This window comes from Nuphar pumila, chromosome 16, assembly GCF_984573655.1.
Source record: "Nuphar pumila chromosome 16, dmNupPumi1.hap1.1, whole genome shotgun sequence".
In the NCBI taxonomy this organism is placed as follows: domain Eukaryota; kingdom Viridiplantae; phylum Streptophyta; class Magnoliopsida; order Nymphaeales; family Nymphaeaceae; genus Nuphar; species Nuphar pumila.
The window spans coordinates 5,638,453-5,657,373 of record NC_143264.1 but is presented as its reverse complement, the minus strand read 5'-3'; the positions used below and the strand labels follow the sequence as shown (position 1 = coordinate 5,657,373).

The following is an 18,921-nucleotide window of genomic DNA, read 5'->3' as shown; positions in this document are numbered from 1 at the left end:
TGGTAGGTCATCAAGAATTTTTAGGCCATATCTGGCCTCTCTATCAGCAAGGAGAAATGTTAATTAGTCCTCCTCAATGCAGCGCATGCTAGTGTTGACTTGGCCAAAGCCTTTTTTGGTGGACATGCTTTTGATTTAACTATCAAAGGCATGAAGATTGACATTTGGAACCCAAGCTCTCGAAGGAAGAACTGCATTTGCAACGACCTTATATTCAGCCTCTGTATTGGACCTGAAGACAACACTTCTTAGAACTATAGAAAATAAGATTTGATCCATGAGTGGAGGTGGACTTCACGATCATCTGAGGAGTCAGCCCAGTCAGCATCAGGGGGCGTAGCGCACAAACAGGGGTGTAGCGAAAAAAAAATTGTGTGATAGTCTGGGGTTCGAGGGCAGCGCCCCCGAAAAAAAAATTGAGATAAAATAAAAAATGGCTACAATTATTAATAAAAATCTATTTCATATGGACAAATCAAACTATTTGCTGCAGTCAGGGCTGGGCTAGGACTGGGCTTTTTAAAAAATAATAACTGGGCCGGGAGGCAGGACTGGGCTACAGCCCAGTTCTGCCCCCGCCGCCCCAGCTCCGCCTATGATCAGCATACAGACATAGTGTGGTCAACCTGCTAGGAGAGAATTTTATATAATGCTGGATGGTAAACTTAGCAGAATGTGTTCCACCTGCAGACCAGAGTCCAAACTATGTGCCTTGACAATCTAGAGAAGAAGATTATTTGTAAGACTCATAGCTGGTGTGCTCGGTAATTATCTTTTGCAGGCTGATCGGTTCTTCTACAACATTCCCTCAGCCAGCTTTAAAGAGGATCATCTGCCCTTTGTAAGGTATCTCAAAATTGAATAATAGAGTTTCAATGCAGGCAATTCTTGCCGAACCACATAAATCTTTATTCTTTCGTGTGGTTTGATTTCTTCTTTTGTTTCTTCCCATTTATTTATTTATCGATTCATCGGTTGTGTGCCTATCATTTTCCAACACATGGCCTACCCGCCCCGCCGAATAAAGCATGGGGTTCTCATAATTGGAAAGGCTGGTTGAAGGCTTTTGATTTTCTTCTTGCCAATGGATTTAAGGATAGGGCTGGTTCTGGCAACTTCACTGGGAAACTCACGACTGATGGTGCTTTCTCAGTTGCATCTCTACTTTGCTTCTGATGCAGAGTTATAATGAATCATTTTCCTTATTCTACAAGAAAAAACATATTTCTCTTAGGTCCAAAACTAATGAATGGTAGTGAATCTAAGAGACTTTAGGTCAAAGCCAAAGCACACCTAGTTGAATTATATCAAATATTAGAATTAGTCGGATCACCTTGTATTTGGGTTGGTCCTCGGTTAAATAGGTTTGATCCACATTGAATCATTGATCAGTTTAGCTGACAAAAGGTTTCGATGGGTCTATCCATAATTTACAAAACCATGTTAATCTTGTTTTTTTTTCGTTTTTCCAACGAAAATATTTAAAGAGAAGTAGTTGAGTCTCATTCCAACCAAAAAATAAGTTAGCAAATCTCACACTTATTAAATAAGACAATTAGGAGCCTGATCCAGTTGCTCAGTGGTTAGGGCAGTGCTTCCTAGGACGGTGGGACCCTTTCTTGCCCGAGATCGATTCTCCATAGAATCATACTAGTGGCTTGCCTGACAGGTGTCCCTTGAGGGCTAGGGCACTCACCTACAGTTTACTCTCTAGGACAGAAGTAACCATTAAACAACCCCTGTTTCCAGGGAGGTTCCTCGTCATATAAATGGATAAATAAGTTGGTTATGTTTACTCTTAAGATTCAGTCATTTGGCATTGACTTGCATGGTCGGGCCATAATATTGAAGAAGGTTAAAGATTTAATTTCACTTTGTAACTGAGCTTCAGATAATTTCACTTGTTCAGTTGACGAAAACGAAATGAAGGTATATTATTTGCAACTCCAACCAAAAGTAGATGGGACAAATGGATGACAATATTAATGATGATGAAAATGAAGATGATCAAGGTGATGGGAGTTACAGAGTTAAATTAAACAGCTCTTAATTGCGTAATTTCTTCCATTCCCAAGTCCATTGTGCACAAGAAACACTCCATTGCAATTAGAGCAGAAAAACAAGCCTTTCTCCATTTCTTACCGATCCATAATAATACTTTGTTACTGTGACGGATGCCTAGACAGATTAAGCTCGTCCATATATTGCATCCACCTGATTCATCTTCTATTTTAAATTAAGAAAATCTATTATTAGCTTTGGATACATTCTCTGCAAGCGCAGCAACTCGTTAGTAGCAGCAGCCAACTCTGATACTTCCATCGAACCAAGTGTGATCCTCAAAGATTCTAGTGATGGTGCAAGATTGAGAATATTCTTCACCAACATCAGTTCAACTTCTGTTCCGTTGAAAAAACCAATGCTCACCCTTTGAAGGTGCTTATTCTTACTCAGATGAACAACAGGTTTATATGGAGCACCTGCTTTTGGACAACAGAGAGAGCTGCAATCTTTCCAATCCAAAGGAATATAGAATGAACCATTGTCAGCACTTACTTTCGAACAGAGAGCTGCAAAATTTGGGTGAAACAATTGCGATCCAGAAGAAGACACCAACCAGCTTGTTATGATAACTTACTTTCAATGCATAGTCTACGCAGGCGTGGAGACCTTCTCAGTAGAAATGCAACACCTTCTGATCTCAATTTCCTTGAACATGGACGAATAATGGCTCCTTCCAACTTTTCGAATCGAGGCCAATGCAAGGCATCTTTCCGCTTGTAGAAAACCTTCAAGCATGCACCAGAAAAGTTTGTGAAGAAAAACAAAAAGATAAAAAGTACTTGGTTATAACTTATAACATAAAAGTGAACATGATTTCTGGGAAACAGCTTGTCAGCTGTGTTCAGATCACATCTGACTTGTTGGATTCTGATTAGAACCCATTATATGGGACTCAATGCAGTCAGATCCTCTGCTTATGAAATCGGATAAGAAAAAGTCTAGTTCCCTCTGTCGGTTCAGTTGGATAGTAACAGAGAGTTGGGGCTAACAAGCCTAATTAAAGTAAAATGAACAATATGTAGAACCAAAATCTGCAATCTAAACTAAAACAGTTATGTAGAATCTCCCAATGTACAAATCTTCATCAGTTAACACCACGGGGTTGGATTGACAGAAGTCAAGAGAATCTTTACTTAATAAGGCCATGGCAAGATGAGCAGTTTGTCATCACGATAGGGGTGAAGAACAATCTTGTGTTTGCACAAGGCTCCTAGATGGATTTGCTGCCAAGCACAAGCCTGGCAAGCTTCAGGAGGGTCTTGCCTATTAAACAGAACACTGTGATCATCAGTGCTTTTTGTTAGCACCCTAACAATCATTACACACATGGCAGCACCAGAATGCTTGCTTGCTCTTCAGGATGCATCAGCAAACACCTCTTCATGATTAAAAGGAAAAAAAAGGCATAAACACAAAGAATAGTTACAAGTCTTGTTATCAAAAGTTTCTCTGTAAAGGAAAATCTTGAGATAAATTGAAAAAAATCGTTTTTCTCAGAAAATCTCAGGAAAATGACTATATTTAAATCTAAGAATATAAAAATATAAGAAAAACATTACAAATATAAAAAAGCAAAAGACACATTTTTCAAAATGTGTATTTTTAAAATATCATGTTTTTTCTTGGAATTATATTGATTTTTGAAAATCTGGCAGTAAAATGGGGAGATTTTAAAACTTAACCGATAATTTGCATGGATGAAAGATAAAAGGCACGAACACCACTTACTTCAACAACGCAAGCACAGGCCTTGAGAGTCTTCACTCCACTTATACACCAAGGGAAATTGGTTAAACAATAATCGTCTACCACCTTGGAATGACAATCAAACTCGAAGGATTGCAGGAATGGTTCATTGATACACATGTTTGTAAAAACAGAAGCTATAATCCTCAAGCTCGTGAGCTGTAGTGAACAGAAATAGATTGGTGCCTCATTTGTCCTAACAGAACAATTGTCTAAGATCAGGCTTTCAAGCTGTGGGCAAGCGTTACGCATGATGGAAATCTGATCTCCATGCAGTTCATAATCATGCAAACTTAGGCTCTTGAGGGAAGAAAGGACGACGCCACCATATTTTGCAGAGTCAAAAAGACAACCAAGCAACTTTAACTGCAGTATGGAGCTGAAGTCGATTGAATCAAAAGGCAGCTCATAGCCTACTGTGCCATTATTGTAAATTTTGAGACTCAACTCTTCAACTTTCTTTACTGCAACAACATGGCGTAACCAATTACCAAGGAGTCTTCTCTCTGAAGTGTTTCTCACAGTCAAGCACAGGCTAAAGCTGCGAAGGCATCCATCATGGCTAAGCAATAGATGATTGACAACTGTAAAGAGATCAGCTCTCTTCGTGGACATAGAGAAGTCATTTTCATTGAGTTCCATAGAGGGGATCACCGTCCAGAGATACCTCCATCTTTGGGAGAGGATGCTGGTTCTTACTGCGGTTTTGATGGGGAGAAAGCAGAGAGTGTGTACCAGAATTGAATCAGGTAATGCATCGATTCTGCACTCGGTGGTGTTCTCCATTGCTGCTCTACAAACAGAATGTTATGATCACACTAAATGAATGATGAGAGTGCTATAATCCTGCACTGTAAATGAGAATTGTAATGGTAAGAATGCAATTATCTCGCAATGCAAAAGAGAAATGCAACAAACAAAATAAGCACGCCTTTGGATGAAAATTTGAAAGAGCAGAAAATTAATTCCGTTTCTTTCGTTCTTTTTCTTTTTTTTTAATAATAGTCTTTCCTATTTTTCTTGGTTGAGCTGTGACAAAATGTGAAGCGATAAGAGAAGAAGGAAGAAAGAGGAGGCGAGATTTTACGTGGTTCGGCATTGAGCATACATCCACGGGAAAAAGAACAACTCTTATGATTCACTACATTGTTCTGCGCACCGGGGTACTTCACGTTTTTATAAGGCATAAGGGATCGGCTGTGGTTCTTATCTTTGATAAGGATTAATGGTGTCACACGTTATCCTTGATAAGGATAACATGTATGCCGTGTGCGACATATGAGGAAACAGACTGTTGTGATAACACAGGTGGTGGAACTGCATATTGTGTGTTAAGGATAACACGGGCAGTGTAACAACATATGTAACGTGATACAATGTAGCGTGATCACGTTATCCTTGATCAAATGATGATCTTTAACACTCCCCCTCAAGTCAGGACACGATGTTGATTAGTCCCAACTTGGTTCCAATGTATCGAAGCTTATCACTGCCGACGGCTTTAATGAGAATGTCTACCAACTTATCGGCACTTTTAACATGTGGGGTGGATATGATCCCTACGTGAACTTTCTCCCTCACAAAATGGCATTCGACTTCGATGTGCTTTGTCCATTCATGGAAAACTGGATTCACCCCGATATGGATGGCCGCTTGATTGCCACACTTTAACTCCATGGGCACGGTGTCTGAAAAACCCATGTCGTGTAAGACGGCTTTAATCCATATGAGCTCGCAGGATGTAGAGGCCATGGTCCGATACTCGGCTTCCGCACTAGATCTGGCCATAATGTTTTGTTTTTTGCTTCTCCACGTAACCAAATTTTCTCCCACAAACGTGGCACGTACCCTGATATGAACCTCCTGTCATTCGGATCTCCAGTCCAATCCGCATCCAAATATCCTGTAATTTTGGTGTGACCATACCAGTGCATGAGGATTCATGTGCCCGGTGAGGACTTGACGTACCTTAGGATCCTGTGGGCGATGGCCAAGTGAGGGATCCTTGGTTCATGCATGAACTGGCTGATGAGGTTGACCGCATATGTAATGTCAAGTCTCGTGGCTAAGAGGTAGATCAGGAGTCCCACAAGTCTTTAAAAACTGCCGATGTCACGTACGAGTTCTCCCTCATTCTTGGTCACCTTGTGGTTTTGGTCAATCGATGTATTTATGGGCTTTGCTCCCAACATGTTGGCTTCTTTAAGTAAATCCATGGCATATTTTCTTTTAATACAAAAAATATTCCTTTGTTTGACTGGGCAACTTCGATACCAATGAAGTAACAGAGTTTTTCGAGGTTTTTGATTTCAAATTTTTGATGTAGGTGCTCCTTCACGTTGTTGATCAACTTGGGGTCGTCTTCTATTATGATGATATCATCTACGTAGACGAGAATGATGGTCATGCATGTGGTACTCCTCTAACTGAACATGGAATGCTCAGATGAACTTCTATGAAAACCAAACTATGTGAGAGCATTACTAAGTTTGGCAAACCAGGCACAAGACGACTACTGGAGACCATACAAAGATTTCTTTAGTCAGCAGACGAGGTTCTTGTCGCAGGTATTGGGGTGCCATGGAAGTAATTCCATGTATACCTCTTCTTGGAGGTCTCCACGTAGGAAAGCGTTCTTAACGTCAAGTTGATATAGAGGCCATCTTTAGTTGATAGCGATGGACAAGAGTATCCTTATGGAATTCATTTTGGTAACTAGGGCAAATGTCTCGTGGTAATCAGTCTCTTTCACCTGGGTGTAACCTTTTGCGACGAGTCTTGCCTTATACCTTTCAATCGTTCCGTCACTGCGATACTTGATTTTGTAGGTTCAACAGCAACCCACCGGTCTTTTGCCTGGAGGAAGGAGAATGATCTCTCATGTCTCATTTTTTTTTAAGTTGCAAGTTCTTCGTCCATACAACAACAACAACAACAACTACGACTTCATCCCAAAACAATTGGGGTCAGTGAAATTCATTTTGGGTCTTCCACATGAATCCTTTTCCTCCAATCATTTCTATCCAATGCCATGTCCTCGGTGAGGTTCAAAGCATTCATATCCTTTCCTATCATCTCCATCCAAGTCTTCCTAGGCCTACCCCGACCTCTTTTAACTAATATATTTTCCCATTTCTCCAACCTTCTAACTGGAGCATCATTAGGCCTTCGCCGAATATGTCCAAACCACCGTAAACGATTCTCTCGCATCTTATTTTCAATGGGTGCAACACCTACCTTCTTACGTATCTCCTCGTTCCGAATCTTATCTTTTATTGTATTTCCACACATCCATCTAAGCATCCGCATCTCAGCTACACTCATTTTTTGAATATGATGTCTCTTGGCAGCCCAACATTCCGTACCATATAGTAAAGCGGGTTTAATAGTCGTCCTATAAAACTTTGCCTTCAACCGCAATGGCATTCTACGATCGCACAGCACTCCAGCTGCACTTTTCCATTTCATCCAACCAACCTTTATCCTATGATTTACATCTCCATCAATTTCTCCATACTTTTGAATGATGGATCCCAAATATTTGAAATAATCATTCACCGGTATTTCTTGCTCACCAAGCTTCACTACACTCCCATCACTACTTCGTTGCTTACTAAACCGACATTCCATATATTCAGTCTTACTCTTACTCAACTTAAAACCTCTAGCTTCCAATGTCTTTCTCCATAATTCTAACTTAGCATTAACCCCAACTCTAGACTCATCAATCAAAACAATATCATCAGCAAACAACATACACCACGGTACATTTTCTTGAATTGATCTCGTAAGCTCATCCATCACTATCGCAAATAGGAAAGGGCTTAAAGCAGATCCTTGATGTAACCCAACCGTTATCGGAAAATTGGTTGTCACCCCTCCACAAGTGCGGACATTGGTTACTACTCCTTCATACATATCTTTAATTATACTAATGTACTTGAGAGAAACACCTTTCTTCATCATTGTCCACCAGAGAACGTCCCTAGGTACTCTATCGTATGCCTTCTCTAAATCAATAAAAACCATATGCAAATCTTTGTTCCTCTCTCTATATCTTTCAATAAGTTGTCTAAGAAGATGTATAGCTTTCATAGTTTATCTTTCAGGCATAAAACCAAATTGATTCTCCGATATCATGACAACCTTCCTCAACCTAGACTCAATCACCCTCTCCCAAAGTTTCATAGTATGACTCATGAGTTTTATACCACGATAGTTTGTGCAATCTTGTATATCACCCTTATTCTTATATAAAGGCACCAAAGTACTCTTCCTCCACTCATTAGGCATCTTATTAGTTCGCCAAATCAAGTTAAAAAGATTTGTCAACCATTCTAAACCTTTCTCTCCCAAGCATTTCCAAGCCTCGATAGGTATACCATCTGGGCCAACTGCCCTTCTTGATTTCATTTTCTTCAAAGCCTCTGCAATTTCTTTCTTTTGAATCTTGCGCATAAAGTCACGATTTATCTCATGAAAATGAATGGAGAAGTCTCCAAGATCTTGAGCATGACTATCATTAAATAGCTTATCAAAATAATCTTTCCATCTCTCCTTAATCTCCTCATCTTTGACTAAAACCCTTCGCGTTTCATCTTTGATACATCTAACCATACCCAAATCCTTCGATTTCCTATCTCTCATCTTTGCAAGCCTATAAATATCCTTCTCGCCTTTTGGTATCCAACTTGTCATAAACCTCCTTATATACATTAGCCTTCGCGTTTCGAACAACTTTTTTAGCTTCCTTCTTTGCTATCATATACTTCTCCAAATTCTCATTATCACGACTCTTACTTAGATTTCTATAACACTCTCTTTTAACCTTAATAGCTAATTTGACATCCACGTTCCACCATGATGTATCCTTACCTAATGGTGCACCGCCTTTAGACTCACCCAATACCTCTTTAGCCACTTTTCTCATGCCACCCGCTATCTTATTCCACATTGATTCTGAATCTTCCTCGAGACACCAATCAACTTCCTTAACTACCTGCTCTACAAACATTCCTTGTTTAGCTCCTTTCAGTGCCCACCACTTAATTCTAGGATCTATCCTATGTCTATTCCTTTTGCGGCATTGTCTAATTCTAAGATCTAAAATTAAGACTCTATGTTGTGTAGCTACACTTTCTCCCGGTATAACCTTACAATCGATGCAACAACCCCTATCTCTCTTTCTAAGTAGGAAAAAATCTATCTGACTCGTATTAACCCCACTTTTAAATGTTACTAGGTGAGACTCCCTCTTCCTAAACCAAGTGTTTGCTAAGATCATATCATAGGACAAACAAAAATCTAAAATCCTTTCTCCACTTTCATTTTTTTCTCCTATACCATAGCCTCCATGGATACTCTCAAATCCATCCCTACTAATGCCTACATGTCCATTAAGGTCACCGCCGATGAAAAGCTTATCTCCATAAGATATCCCTTGTACTACTCCATCTAAATCTTCCCAAAATTGATGCTTAATGGAATCATCTAAACCTACTTGAGGTGCATAAACACTAATAATATTAATAATATCCGTACCTAATACTAATTTAATAAGTAAAATTCTATCACCCTTCCTACGGACCTCAACTACATTATCTATAAATTGACGACTCATAACAATCCCTACTACATTCCTATTCCTATTTATTCCTGTATACCAAATCTTATATCCCCAAGGTTCTATCACTTTAGCTTTCTCACCTACCCATTTGGTCTCTTGAAGACATAAAATATTAATTTTTCTCCTACACATAACATCTACTAACTCTACCAACTTACCAGTTAAAGACCCTATGTTCCAAGAGGCTAACCTAATTTTATGGTCTTGGACTAACTTCTTTACCCCCACCCGTCCAACAAAGTGAGGGAACCCTTGCCTATTTGACACCACACCCAGGCGCCGGTGTGACGCGTCGCTTCTGGGCGACGACCTAGCAACCCTTGCCCATTTATCACTGCCTCCGGGCCTAGAGAGTACAGCGCGTCGCTCAGTAGGGAACGCCCCAACGAAATTCTCATATTGGTTCATTTTCATAGGATATGACAAAGTTTTTATGCTGGCTGTCACAAGCCTACCGCAACCCTCCTCCTTTATCCGGGCTTGGGACCGACAGTGTATAACTAAATAGTTATACACAGGCGGAGTTGCAAGTTCTTTGTCCATAGCTGCTTTATATACTTTTTTTTTGGGGTGTTGGTTTCGCTGAATATGGATGGCTCGATCGACATGTGATGAGTGCTCCCCCCTGGAGTTCATCATTAAATAAGTCTTTGTTTTGGTAGTAAGGCTCTTCTTCGAAGAACTCGACGTCACGAGAGAAAAAAAGTCTCTTGCTTAGGGGATAGTAACACTTGTATCCCTTTTTTATGGAGGAGTATCCCAAGAATATGCACTTAATCGCCTTTCTTTCTAGTTTGTCCCTATGTCGCTCTTGTAGGTGAACAAAATACTTACACCCAAAACCTCATAAGTGCGACAAGAACAGTTTTTTCCTCTTAATCATTTCCACGGGGGTCATGTAATTAATGGCTTGGTTGGGTAGACGGTATAATGAAATGGACTAAATCCAAGAATGTCGCTTATGGACAAACAAGAACACACTTAAATCAAATAGAATACTTGATTGAATAATCCAAACCACCCTCATAAGGGTCAAAAATATATATATCAGTGCTTGAGTGAAGAAGTCCACTAGTTGATACTCTGAAGGAACATAAGGCAATGTGATAGTCTTCTGCAGGAATTCTTCACGAACATAGTGGCAATCAATTTCAATGTGTTTCGTCCAGTGATGGAACATATGATTGCTTGCAATGTATACAACACTCTTGTTGTCACAACATAATCTGAAGGGTTCTGTGATGTGAATCCCCAGATCTTCCAGTAGTTGTCGCAATCATACTAACTCAGACGTAGTCGTTGCTATGGCACGATACTCAGCTTCAATGGAATAAAGAGATACCTTTTCTTGCTTCTTGCATCACCATAAGATTAGAAAATCACCTACAAAAATACATAAACCAATAGTTGAGCGTCAATCATTCACATTCCCTCTTCAGTCAAAATCAGAGTATACGATGACTTCTAACGAGAAAGAGGATGACAGAAACAATTCATGACTTATGAAATTCTTAATATATCTAATAATTCTTATTAGAGCACTCATATGTATTGTAGTGAGAGCATGCTGAAATGAACTAACAAAGTGAATAGCATGAGAAATATCAAGACGAGTAATAGAAAGGTAAGACAAAGCTCCAATCATTTGTCTGTATGGGGTTGGATCTTGCAGAGGTTCTCCATCATCTTTCTTCATTTTTTGCATTTATGACCTCTAGAGTGTCAACCCATTTTCATATGAGAGTCCTGACCGCTCAATGAACTTTGTTGCATACTTAGTCTATGACAAAAAATACCCCGAGGTGAGTATGTCACTTCAATTCTAAGAAAATATCGTAAAAAGTCAAGATCTGTCATAATGAAGTGGTCTTTGAGCATTTCTTTGATATGATTAACTCTCTGCTTATCGCTTCATGTGATTATCATAACATCTACTTAAAGTAATAATATAATCATTCATGCATTTGAAGACTTAACAAACAATGCAGTGTCAGTAAAACAAGATTTAAAATGAAGTTGTGTCATCACATTAATGAACCTATCATACCAAGCTTTGAGAGCTTGTTTTAAGCCATACAAGGGTTTTCGTAGCAAAAGAGTTTTCCCATGTGCTAAATTCAAACCTAGTAGAGGATCCATATAAACCTCCTCGTCCAGATTATCATTTAAAAATGCATTTTTTACATCCATTTGAAATATAAATCATTTTTTAATTGATGTTATAGAGATAAGAGTTCTAAGAGTCGTCATTCGAACAACTAGAGCAAAGGTTTCATCATAGTCAGTTCCACATTCTTGACCGCATCCCTTAGCTATCAGTCAAGCTTTATATCTTTTCAATGTTCCATCAACTTTAGTTTTTATTTTGTAGACCCATCTAAATCCTATATTTTTCTGTCCTTTAGGCAATGTTTGAATTTCCCCAGTTTTTGCTTTCTAAAGCTTCTAATTCAATCTATTCTTGATGATTTTTAGCTTCATGATAAGATGATAGTTTTTTATATGAGTGTATAGCCATAAAACATGATCTATACCTAGGTTCAAAAGAATCATAGGATACAAATCTACTAGGGGCTTTTAAAATTTTTACCAATTTTCTAATATTAGTAGAATCTACATTTTGATTTTGAGAATATCTTTCTAAAGCACATGGTGGGTGATCTTCGGTACGTCGAGTATAGGTTTGTATGTTATTATGAGATAGGTCATCGTATACATTCTCACTTGCATCATGAGTCTTCATTTTCACTCTCATGCTCATTATAAATGTTTTAATACCATTCATATTCGTTGACAAGACAAAAAAGAAATGAATAATCATAGTTCTCTTGGATTTTTTTCTTTGCTAAAACCATTTTCATTTTCAAGAAAAGTAACATCTCGTGAAACATATAATTTGTTTCTTTCTATCATAACATCTATATCCCTTTTGATTTTTTGCATAGCCTAAAAAGACATAAGGGATTGATTTTGAGAAAAGTTTGTCATTCTTATTAGTAAAAACAAAACATTTATATCCAAAGCCTCTTAACCTTTTATAATCGAGAGATGTTCTAAACAAATTTTCAATAGGAAATATATTTTTAATATTTTTTTAAAGCATTCTATTTATCAAATAAACTGTCGTAAGAGCGGCTTCGGCCCAAAACACTTTTGTAACATTTCTTGATACAAGAAGTGTTCTAGTGGTCTCAATAATATGTTTATTCTTTCTTTCAGCTAGTCCATTTTGTTGAAGAGTGTATGGACAAGATTTTTTATGAATAATCCCATTTAGATCAAGAAATTTTTTGAATTCTTTTGATACAAATTCTCTTTCAGAATCGGATCTAAAAATTTGAATCTTGGTTTTGAATCGAGTCTTTACATAGTAATGAAACTTTTTAAAGCAATCAAATACTTCTTATTTTTGCTTAAGAAAAAAGATCCAAGAACGTCTATTATAGTCATCCACAAACACAACATAGTACGATTCCCGCCTTTGGATATAATTATGAAAATCTCTATAAAAAGAGATTATGTGTAACACCACAATACAAGAAATACAAAGAGTGCACAAAGGCACAAACGAGAACACTCACAAGTGCATGAAGGCACGGATACACATGCACAAAAGCATGAAACAAAATGAACTTCAATTCATAAGTTCCCAAGAGGGGCTTTACAAAAGCATTGTTATTGCATATGCACTCATAAAAAAGGATATGTTCACAAGGGCCACTAAGGCCTATTTATAATGAAAAAAAGAAGCCACAGGGTGTAGCTCAATATGACTCTTGGGGCAGCTCCAACAGCTATATAGAGTTGTCCCTTTCACAACAGTCAAAAAGAAAAAAAGTGTAAAAAGAAAAAGGTGTAAAAGGCAAAAGTAAATAAAAAAAAAGAAAAAGTAAAAATGTTAGCCCATTAGGGTGGCTGACACCTATTGAGTAAAAGGACTAAAATACCCCTAATGGGTATTTCAGTTTACAGTTAAAAGAGACATAATATTTTAACACTCCCCCTCAAACTTAGGGTGTCAAGACCGAAAGTTTGCCAAGAAGGAAGTTAAATCTTGGAGAACACAACGCCTTGGTGAAGAAGTCTGTCAGTTGATATTCTGATGTAACATAAGGAAGGTCAATGGTTTTTCTTAAATATTCTTCACGAACATAGTGGCAGTCCATCTCGATATGCTTCGTGCGCTCATGAAATGTGTGATTTTTGGCAATGTAGATTGCACTTTTATTATCACAACATAATTTTGTGGGCCCTTGAACTTGAATATTCATATCTTCCAACAAGTTGCAAATCCAAACAATCTCCATGGTAGTAGATGCCATGGCTCTATACTCAGCTTCGGTGGATGAAAACGATACTTTTTGTTGCTTCTTGCATCTCCAAGAGATTAATGATTCACCTAAAAAAATACAGAAACAAGTGGTAGAGTGGTGCATGCACATATGTGTCTGTTGTGTGACAAATACCAGTGATGTTTTGAAAATATTACAAAAAGATGCTTTTTTGGTTGGCATTTTAAACAGCCAAAATATTCTGATATTTTCAATATATTTCATTACAAAACAACAACAACAACAACTACCCCTTCATCCCAAAACAATTAGGGTCGGCGATATGAACCAAAAAAGAAATTCATTTTGGGTCTTCCACATGAATCCTTTTCCTCCAATCATTTCTATCCAATGCCATGTCCTCGGTGAGGTTCAAAGCATTCATATCCTTTCCTATCATCTCCATCCAAGTCTTCCTAGGCCTACCCCGACCTCTTTTAACTAATATATTTTCCCATTTCTCCAACCTTCTAACTGGAGCATCATTAGGCCTTCGCCGAATATGTCCAAACCACCGTAAACGATTCTCTCGCATCTTATTTTCAATGGGTGCAACACCTACCTCATTTCGGCGAATCCATCTAAGCATCCGCATCTCAGCTACACTCATTTTTTGAATATGATGTCTCTTGGCAGCCCAACATTCCGTACCATATAGTAAAGCGGGTCTAATAGTCGTCCTATAAAACTTTCCCTTCAACCGCAATGGCATTCTACGATCGCACAGCACTCCAGTTGCACTTTTCCATTTCATCCACCCAACCTTTATCCTATGATTTACATCTTCATCAATTTCTCCATACTTTTGAATGATGGATCCCAAATATTTGAAATAATCACCCACCAGTATTTCTTGCTCACCAAGCTTCACTACACTCCCATCACTACTTCGTTGCTTACTAAACCGACATTCCATATATTCAGTCTTACTCTTACTCAACTTAAATCTCTAGCTTCCAATGTCTGTCTCCATAATTCTAACTTAGCATTAACCCCAACTCTAGACTCATCAATGAAAACAATATCATCAGGAAACAACATACACCACGGTACATTTTCTTGAATTGATCTCGTAAGCTCATCCATCACTATAGCAAATAGGAAAGGGCTTAAAGCAGATCCTTGATGTAACCCAACCGTTATCGGAAAATTGGTTGTCACCCCTCCACAAGTGCGGACATTGGTTACTACTCCTTCATACATATCTTTAATTATACTAATGTACTTGAGAGAAACACTTTTCTTCATCATTGTCCACCAGAGAACGTCCCTAGGTACTCTATCGTATGCCTTCTCTAAATCAATAAAAACCATATGCAAATCTTTGTTCCTCTCTCTATATCTTTCAATAAGTTGTCTAAGAAGATGTATAGCTTCCATAGTTGATCTTCCAGGCATAAAACCAAATTGATTCTCCGATATCATGACAACCTTCCTCAACCTAGACTCAATCACCCTCTCCCAAAGTTTCATAGTATGACTCATGAGTTTTATACCACGATAGTTTGTGCAATCTTGTATATCACCCTTATTCTTATATAAAGGCACCAAAGTACTCTTCCTCCACTCATTAGGCATCTTATTAGTTCGCCAAATCAAGTTAAAAAGATTTGTCAACCATTTTAAACCTTTCTCTCCCAAGCATTTCCAAGCCTCGATAGGTATACCATCTGGGCCAACTGCCCTTCTTGATTTCATTTTCTTCAAAGCCTCTGCAATTTCTTTCTTTTGAATCTTGTGCATAAAGTCACGATTTATCTCATGAAAAGGAATGGAGAAGTCTCCAAGATCTTGAGCATGACTATCATTAAATAGCTTATCAAAATAATCTTTCCATCTCTCCTTAATCTCCTCATCTTTGACTAAAACCCTTCGCGTTTCATCTTTGATACATCTAACCATACCCAAATCCTTCAATTTCCTATCTCTCATCTTTGCAAGCCTATAAATATCCTTCTCGCCTTCTTTGGTATCCAACTTGTCATAAACCTCCTTATATACATTAGCCTTCGCGTTTCGAACAACTTTTTTAGCTTCCTTCTTTGCTATCATATACTTCTCCAAATTCTCATTATCACGACTCTTACTTAGATTTCTATAACACTCTCTTTTAACCTTAATAGCTAATTTGACATCCACGTTCCACCATGATGTATCCTTACCTAATGGTGCACCGCCTTTAGACTCACCCAATACCTCTTTAGCCACTTTTCTCATGCCACCCGCTATCTTATTCCACATTGATTCTGAATCTTCCTCGAGACACCAATCAACTTCCTTAACTACCTGCTCTACAAACATTCCTTGTTTAGCTCCTTTCAGTGCCCACCACTTAATTCTAGGATCTATCCTATGTCTATCCCTTTTGCGGCATTGTCTAATTCTAAGATCTAAAATTAAGACTCTATGTTGTGTAGCTAAACTTTCTCCCGGTATAACCTTACAATCGATGCAACAACCCCTGTCTCTCTTTCTAAGTAGGAAAAAATCTATCTGACTCGTATTAACCCCACTTTTAAATGTTACTAGGTGAGACTCCCTCTTCCTAAACCAAGTGTTTGCTAAGATCATATCATAGGACAAATCAAAATCTAAAATCCTTTCTCCACTTTCATTTCTTTCTCCTATATCATAGCCTCCATGGATACTCTCAAATCCATCCCTACTAACGCCTACATGTCCATTAAGGTCACTGCCGATGAAAAGCTTTTCTCCATAAGATATCCCTTGTACTACTCCATCTAAATCTTCCCAAAATTGATGCTTAATGGAATCATCTAAACCTACTTGAGGTGCATAAACACTAATAATATTAATAATATTTGTACCTAATACTAATTTAATAAATAAAATCCTATCACCCTTCCTACGGACCTCAACTACATTATCTATAAACTCACGACTCATAACAATCCCTACTCCATTCTTATTCCTATTTATTCCTGTATACCAAATCTTATATCCCCAAGGTTCTATCACTTTTGCTTTCTCACCTACCCATTTGGTCTCTTGTAGACATAAAATATTAATCTTTCTCCTACACATAACATCTATTAACTCTACCAACTTACTAGTTAAAGACCCTATGTTCTAAGTGGCTAACCTAATTTTATGGTCTTGGACTAACTTCTTTACCCCCACCCGTCCAACAAAGTGAGGGAACCCTTGCCTATTTGACACCACACCCGGGCGCCGGTGTGACGCGTCGCTTCTGAGCGACGACCTAGCAACCCTTGCCCATTTATCACTGCCTCTCGGCCTAGAGAGTACAGCGCGTCGCTCAGTAGGGAACGCCCCAACGAAATTCTTATATTGGTTCATTTTCATAGGGTATGACTAAGTTTTTATGTTGGCTGTCACTGGCCTACCTCAACCCTCCTCCTTTGTCCGGGCTTGGGACCGGCAGTGTATAACTAAACAGTTATACACAGGCGGAGTTTTTCAATATGTTTCATTAACATGTAAATAATGTGATCTTACTGTGATAGTAAAATTCCTATTTTCTAGGTTTTGTAAAAAAATGGGAGATTTTTTTATATGTTTTTTTATATATACTTTTATTTTTAATTTTTTATTGTTATGATTATTTGCCAATAAAAAGGACAGAACTGTGAAAATTTTCTATTTCTCATGTAAATTTGGCAGTTGTTATTTTTTTGTTTTTAACGTTTGTCATGTGTATGTGTAGGTAGGTCTAGAACTTACGTTAACAAGACCTGAACAATTCCTAGGTTAATCAACTAAAATCACCATTTCTTAAGAGTTCATAGGTAGAATTTTTAAATCTGAATTGGGTTTCAAGTTGGAGTTAGATCTGTTTTGCAAGAAAAATATAGGTTCATTTACTACTTAGAGAGTAATGTGTAGCTTCCAGACCGTCCCATACCCTTTTTAAAAACATACCTGGGTTTATTTGCATAATCCAAACCTGTAGATGTATTTATCATTATTTATTTACTAAAAACCATGCTTTGGATTGAATCAATCTAATAAGAGTTCTTGATTTTTAGTTAATCAAAATTTTGGTGCAATATATGCTGTTGATTTTTTGTGGAGCTAAAAACACATCTAAAAATGAAAAAATGCTTAAACCAATACATGATTTCTACTAAATAAATCATAGAGATCGTATCTACTGGAGTGCGGTGCGATCGTAGAATGCCATTGCGGTTGAAGGGAAAGTTTTATAGGACGACTATTAGACCCGCTTTACTTTATGGTACGGAATGTTGGGCTGCCAAGAGACATCATATTCAAAAAATGAGTGTAGCTGAGATGCGGATGCTTAGATGGATGTGTGGAAATACAATAAAAGATAAGATTCGGAACGAAGAGATACGTAAGAAGGTAGGTGTTGCACCCATTGAAAATAAGATGCGAGAGAATCGTTTACGGTGGTTTGGACATATTCGGCGAAGGCCTAATGATGCTCCAGTTAGAAGGTTGGAGAAATGGGAAAATATATTAGTTAAAAGAGGTCGGGGTAGGCCTAGGAAGACTTGGATGGAGATGATAGGAAAGGATATGAATGCTTTGAACCTCACCGAGGACATGGCGTTGGATAGAAATGATTGGAGGAAAAGGATTCATGTGGAAGACCCAAAATGAATTTCTTTTTTGGTTCATATCGCTGACCCCAATTGTTTTGGGATGAAGGCGTAGTTGTTGTTGTTGTTGTATGCTGTAAAATCTACATCTTAAACATCTAAAATCATGTGAACCAAAGGATAGTGCAGTTGCCTAGCACAACAAGATTTACATAGTTTGGCAATATGCTTAAATTCTACATTTTTTTCTTTGAACTAGTAACGAAGCAAAGCAATATCTATACAAGAGAACCAACTGAAAAACAGAAAGCAAAGGTCATACCTTCGTTTTCAGCTAGCAGCATACATTCCTCTTTCACTAGCTACAATAGAAATCATATTCCCATTCATGGTTGTGATGGTGTTTCAATAAGGAAAAGAAATTACCCAAAAGATGTAAGCCACTGTCTTGCCCAGCCTTCAATGAGGAAACCCAAAAGACAAGAAAAAAAAAACAAAGCTTGGGCTCTTTATTTATCTTTCTCTCTCTTTCTGTAGCTTCTTTTCTGCATTTCTTAGCCTCGAAGGAAGAAGGGAAAACATCTCAAATGGTGTTGGCTTTTGAGAT

General features: G+C 38.0%; 1 protein-coding gene across 3 annotated transcripts; it reads right to left on the bottom strand.

Moving 5' to 3' along the window:
* Positions 1 to 2,027: 2,027 nt before the first annotated feature.
* LOC149812776 (F-box protein At5g03100-like) lies at positions 2,028 to 18,787 on the bottom strand. 3 transcript variants are annotated; one of them, XM_089991660.1, is made up of 5 exons: positions 18,637 to 18,744; positions 10,779 to 10,819; positions 3,793 to 4,661; positions 2,639 to 2,789; positions 2,028 to 2,510 (listed from the first exon to the last, which is right to left on the bottom strand). In XM_089991660.1, exons 3-5 carry the CDS (start codon positions 4,594 to 4,596, stop codon positions 2,227 to 2,229), a joined length of 1,239 nt encoding a protein of 412 aa, XP_089847786.1. In that variant the 5' UTR covers positions 4,597 to 4,661; positions 10,779 to 10,819; positions 18,637 to 18,744; the 3' UTR covers positions 2,028 to 2,226. The 3 variants fall into 3 exon arrangements, with proteins under 3 accessions (XP_089847786.1, XP_089847785.1, XP_089847784.1); XM_089991659.1 differs by lacking the exon at positions 10,779 to 10,819 and having other exon boundaries at positions 18,637 to 18,787; XM_089991658.1 differs by lacking the exon at positions 10,779 to 10,819 and having other exon boundaries at positions 3,793 to 4,598; positions 18,637 to 18,784.
* Positions 18,788 to 18,921: the final 134 nt, after the last annotated feature.

Excerpts from the sequence above, each read along its gene's own strand:
- LOC149812776 (XM_089991658.1), bottom strand. The coding sequence starts at position 18,658 with ATGCTGCTAGCTGAAAACGAAG. Across the intron at positions 2,790-3,792 it reads CCTGTGCTTGCGTTGTTGAA|GTTTTCTACAAGCGGAAAGA; the intron begins GTAAGTGGTGTT and ends GCATGCTTGAAG. Across the intron at positions 2,511-2,638 it reads GCGTAGACTATGCATTGAAA|ATTGCAGCTCTCTCTGTTGT; the intron begins GTAAGTTATCAT and ends TGGATTGGAAAG.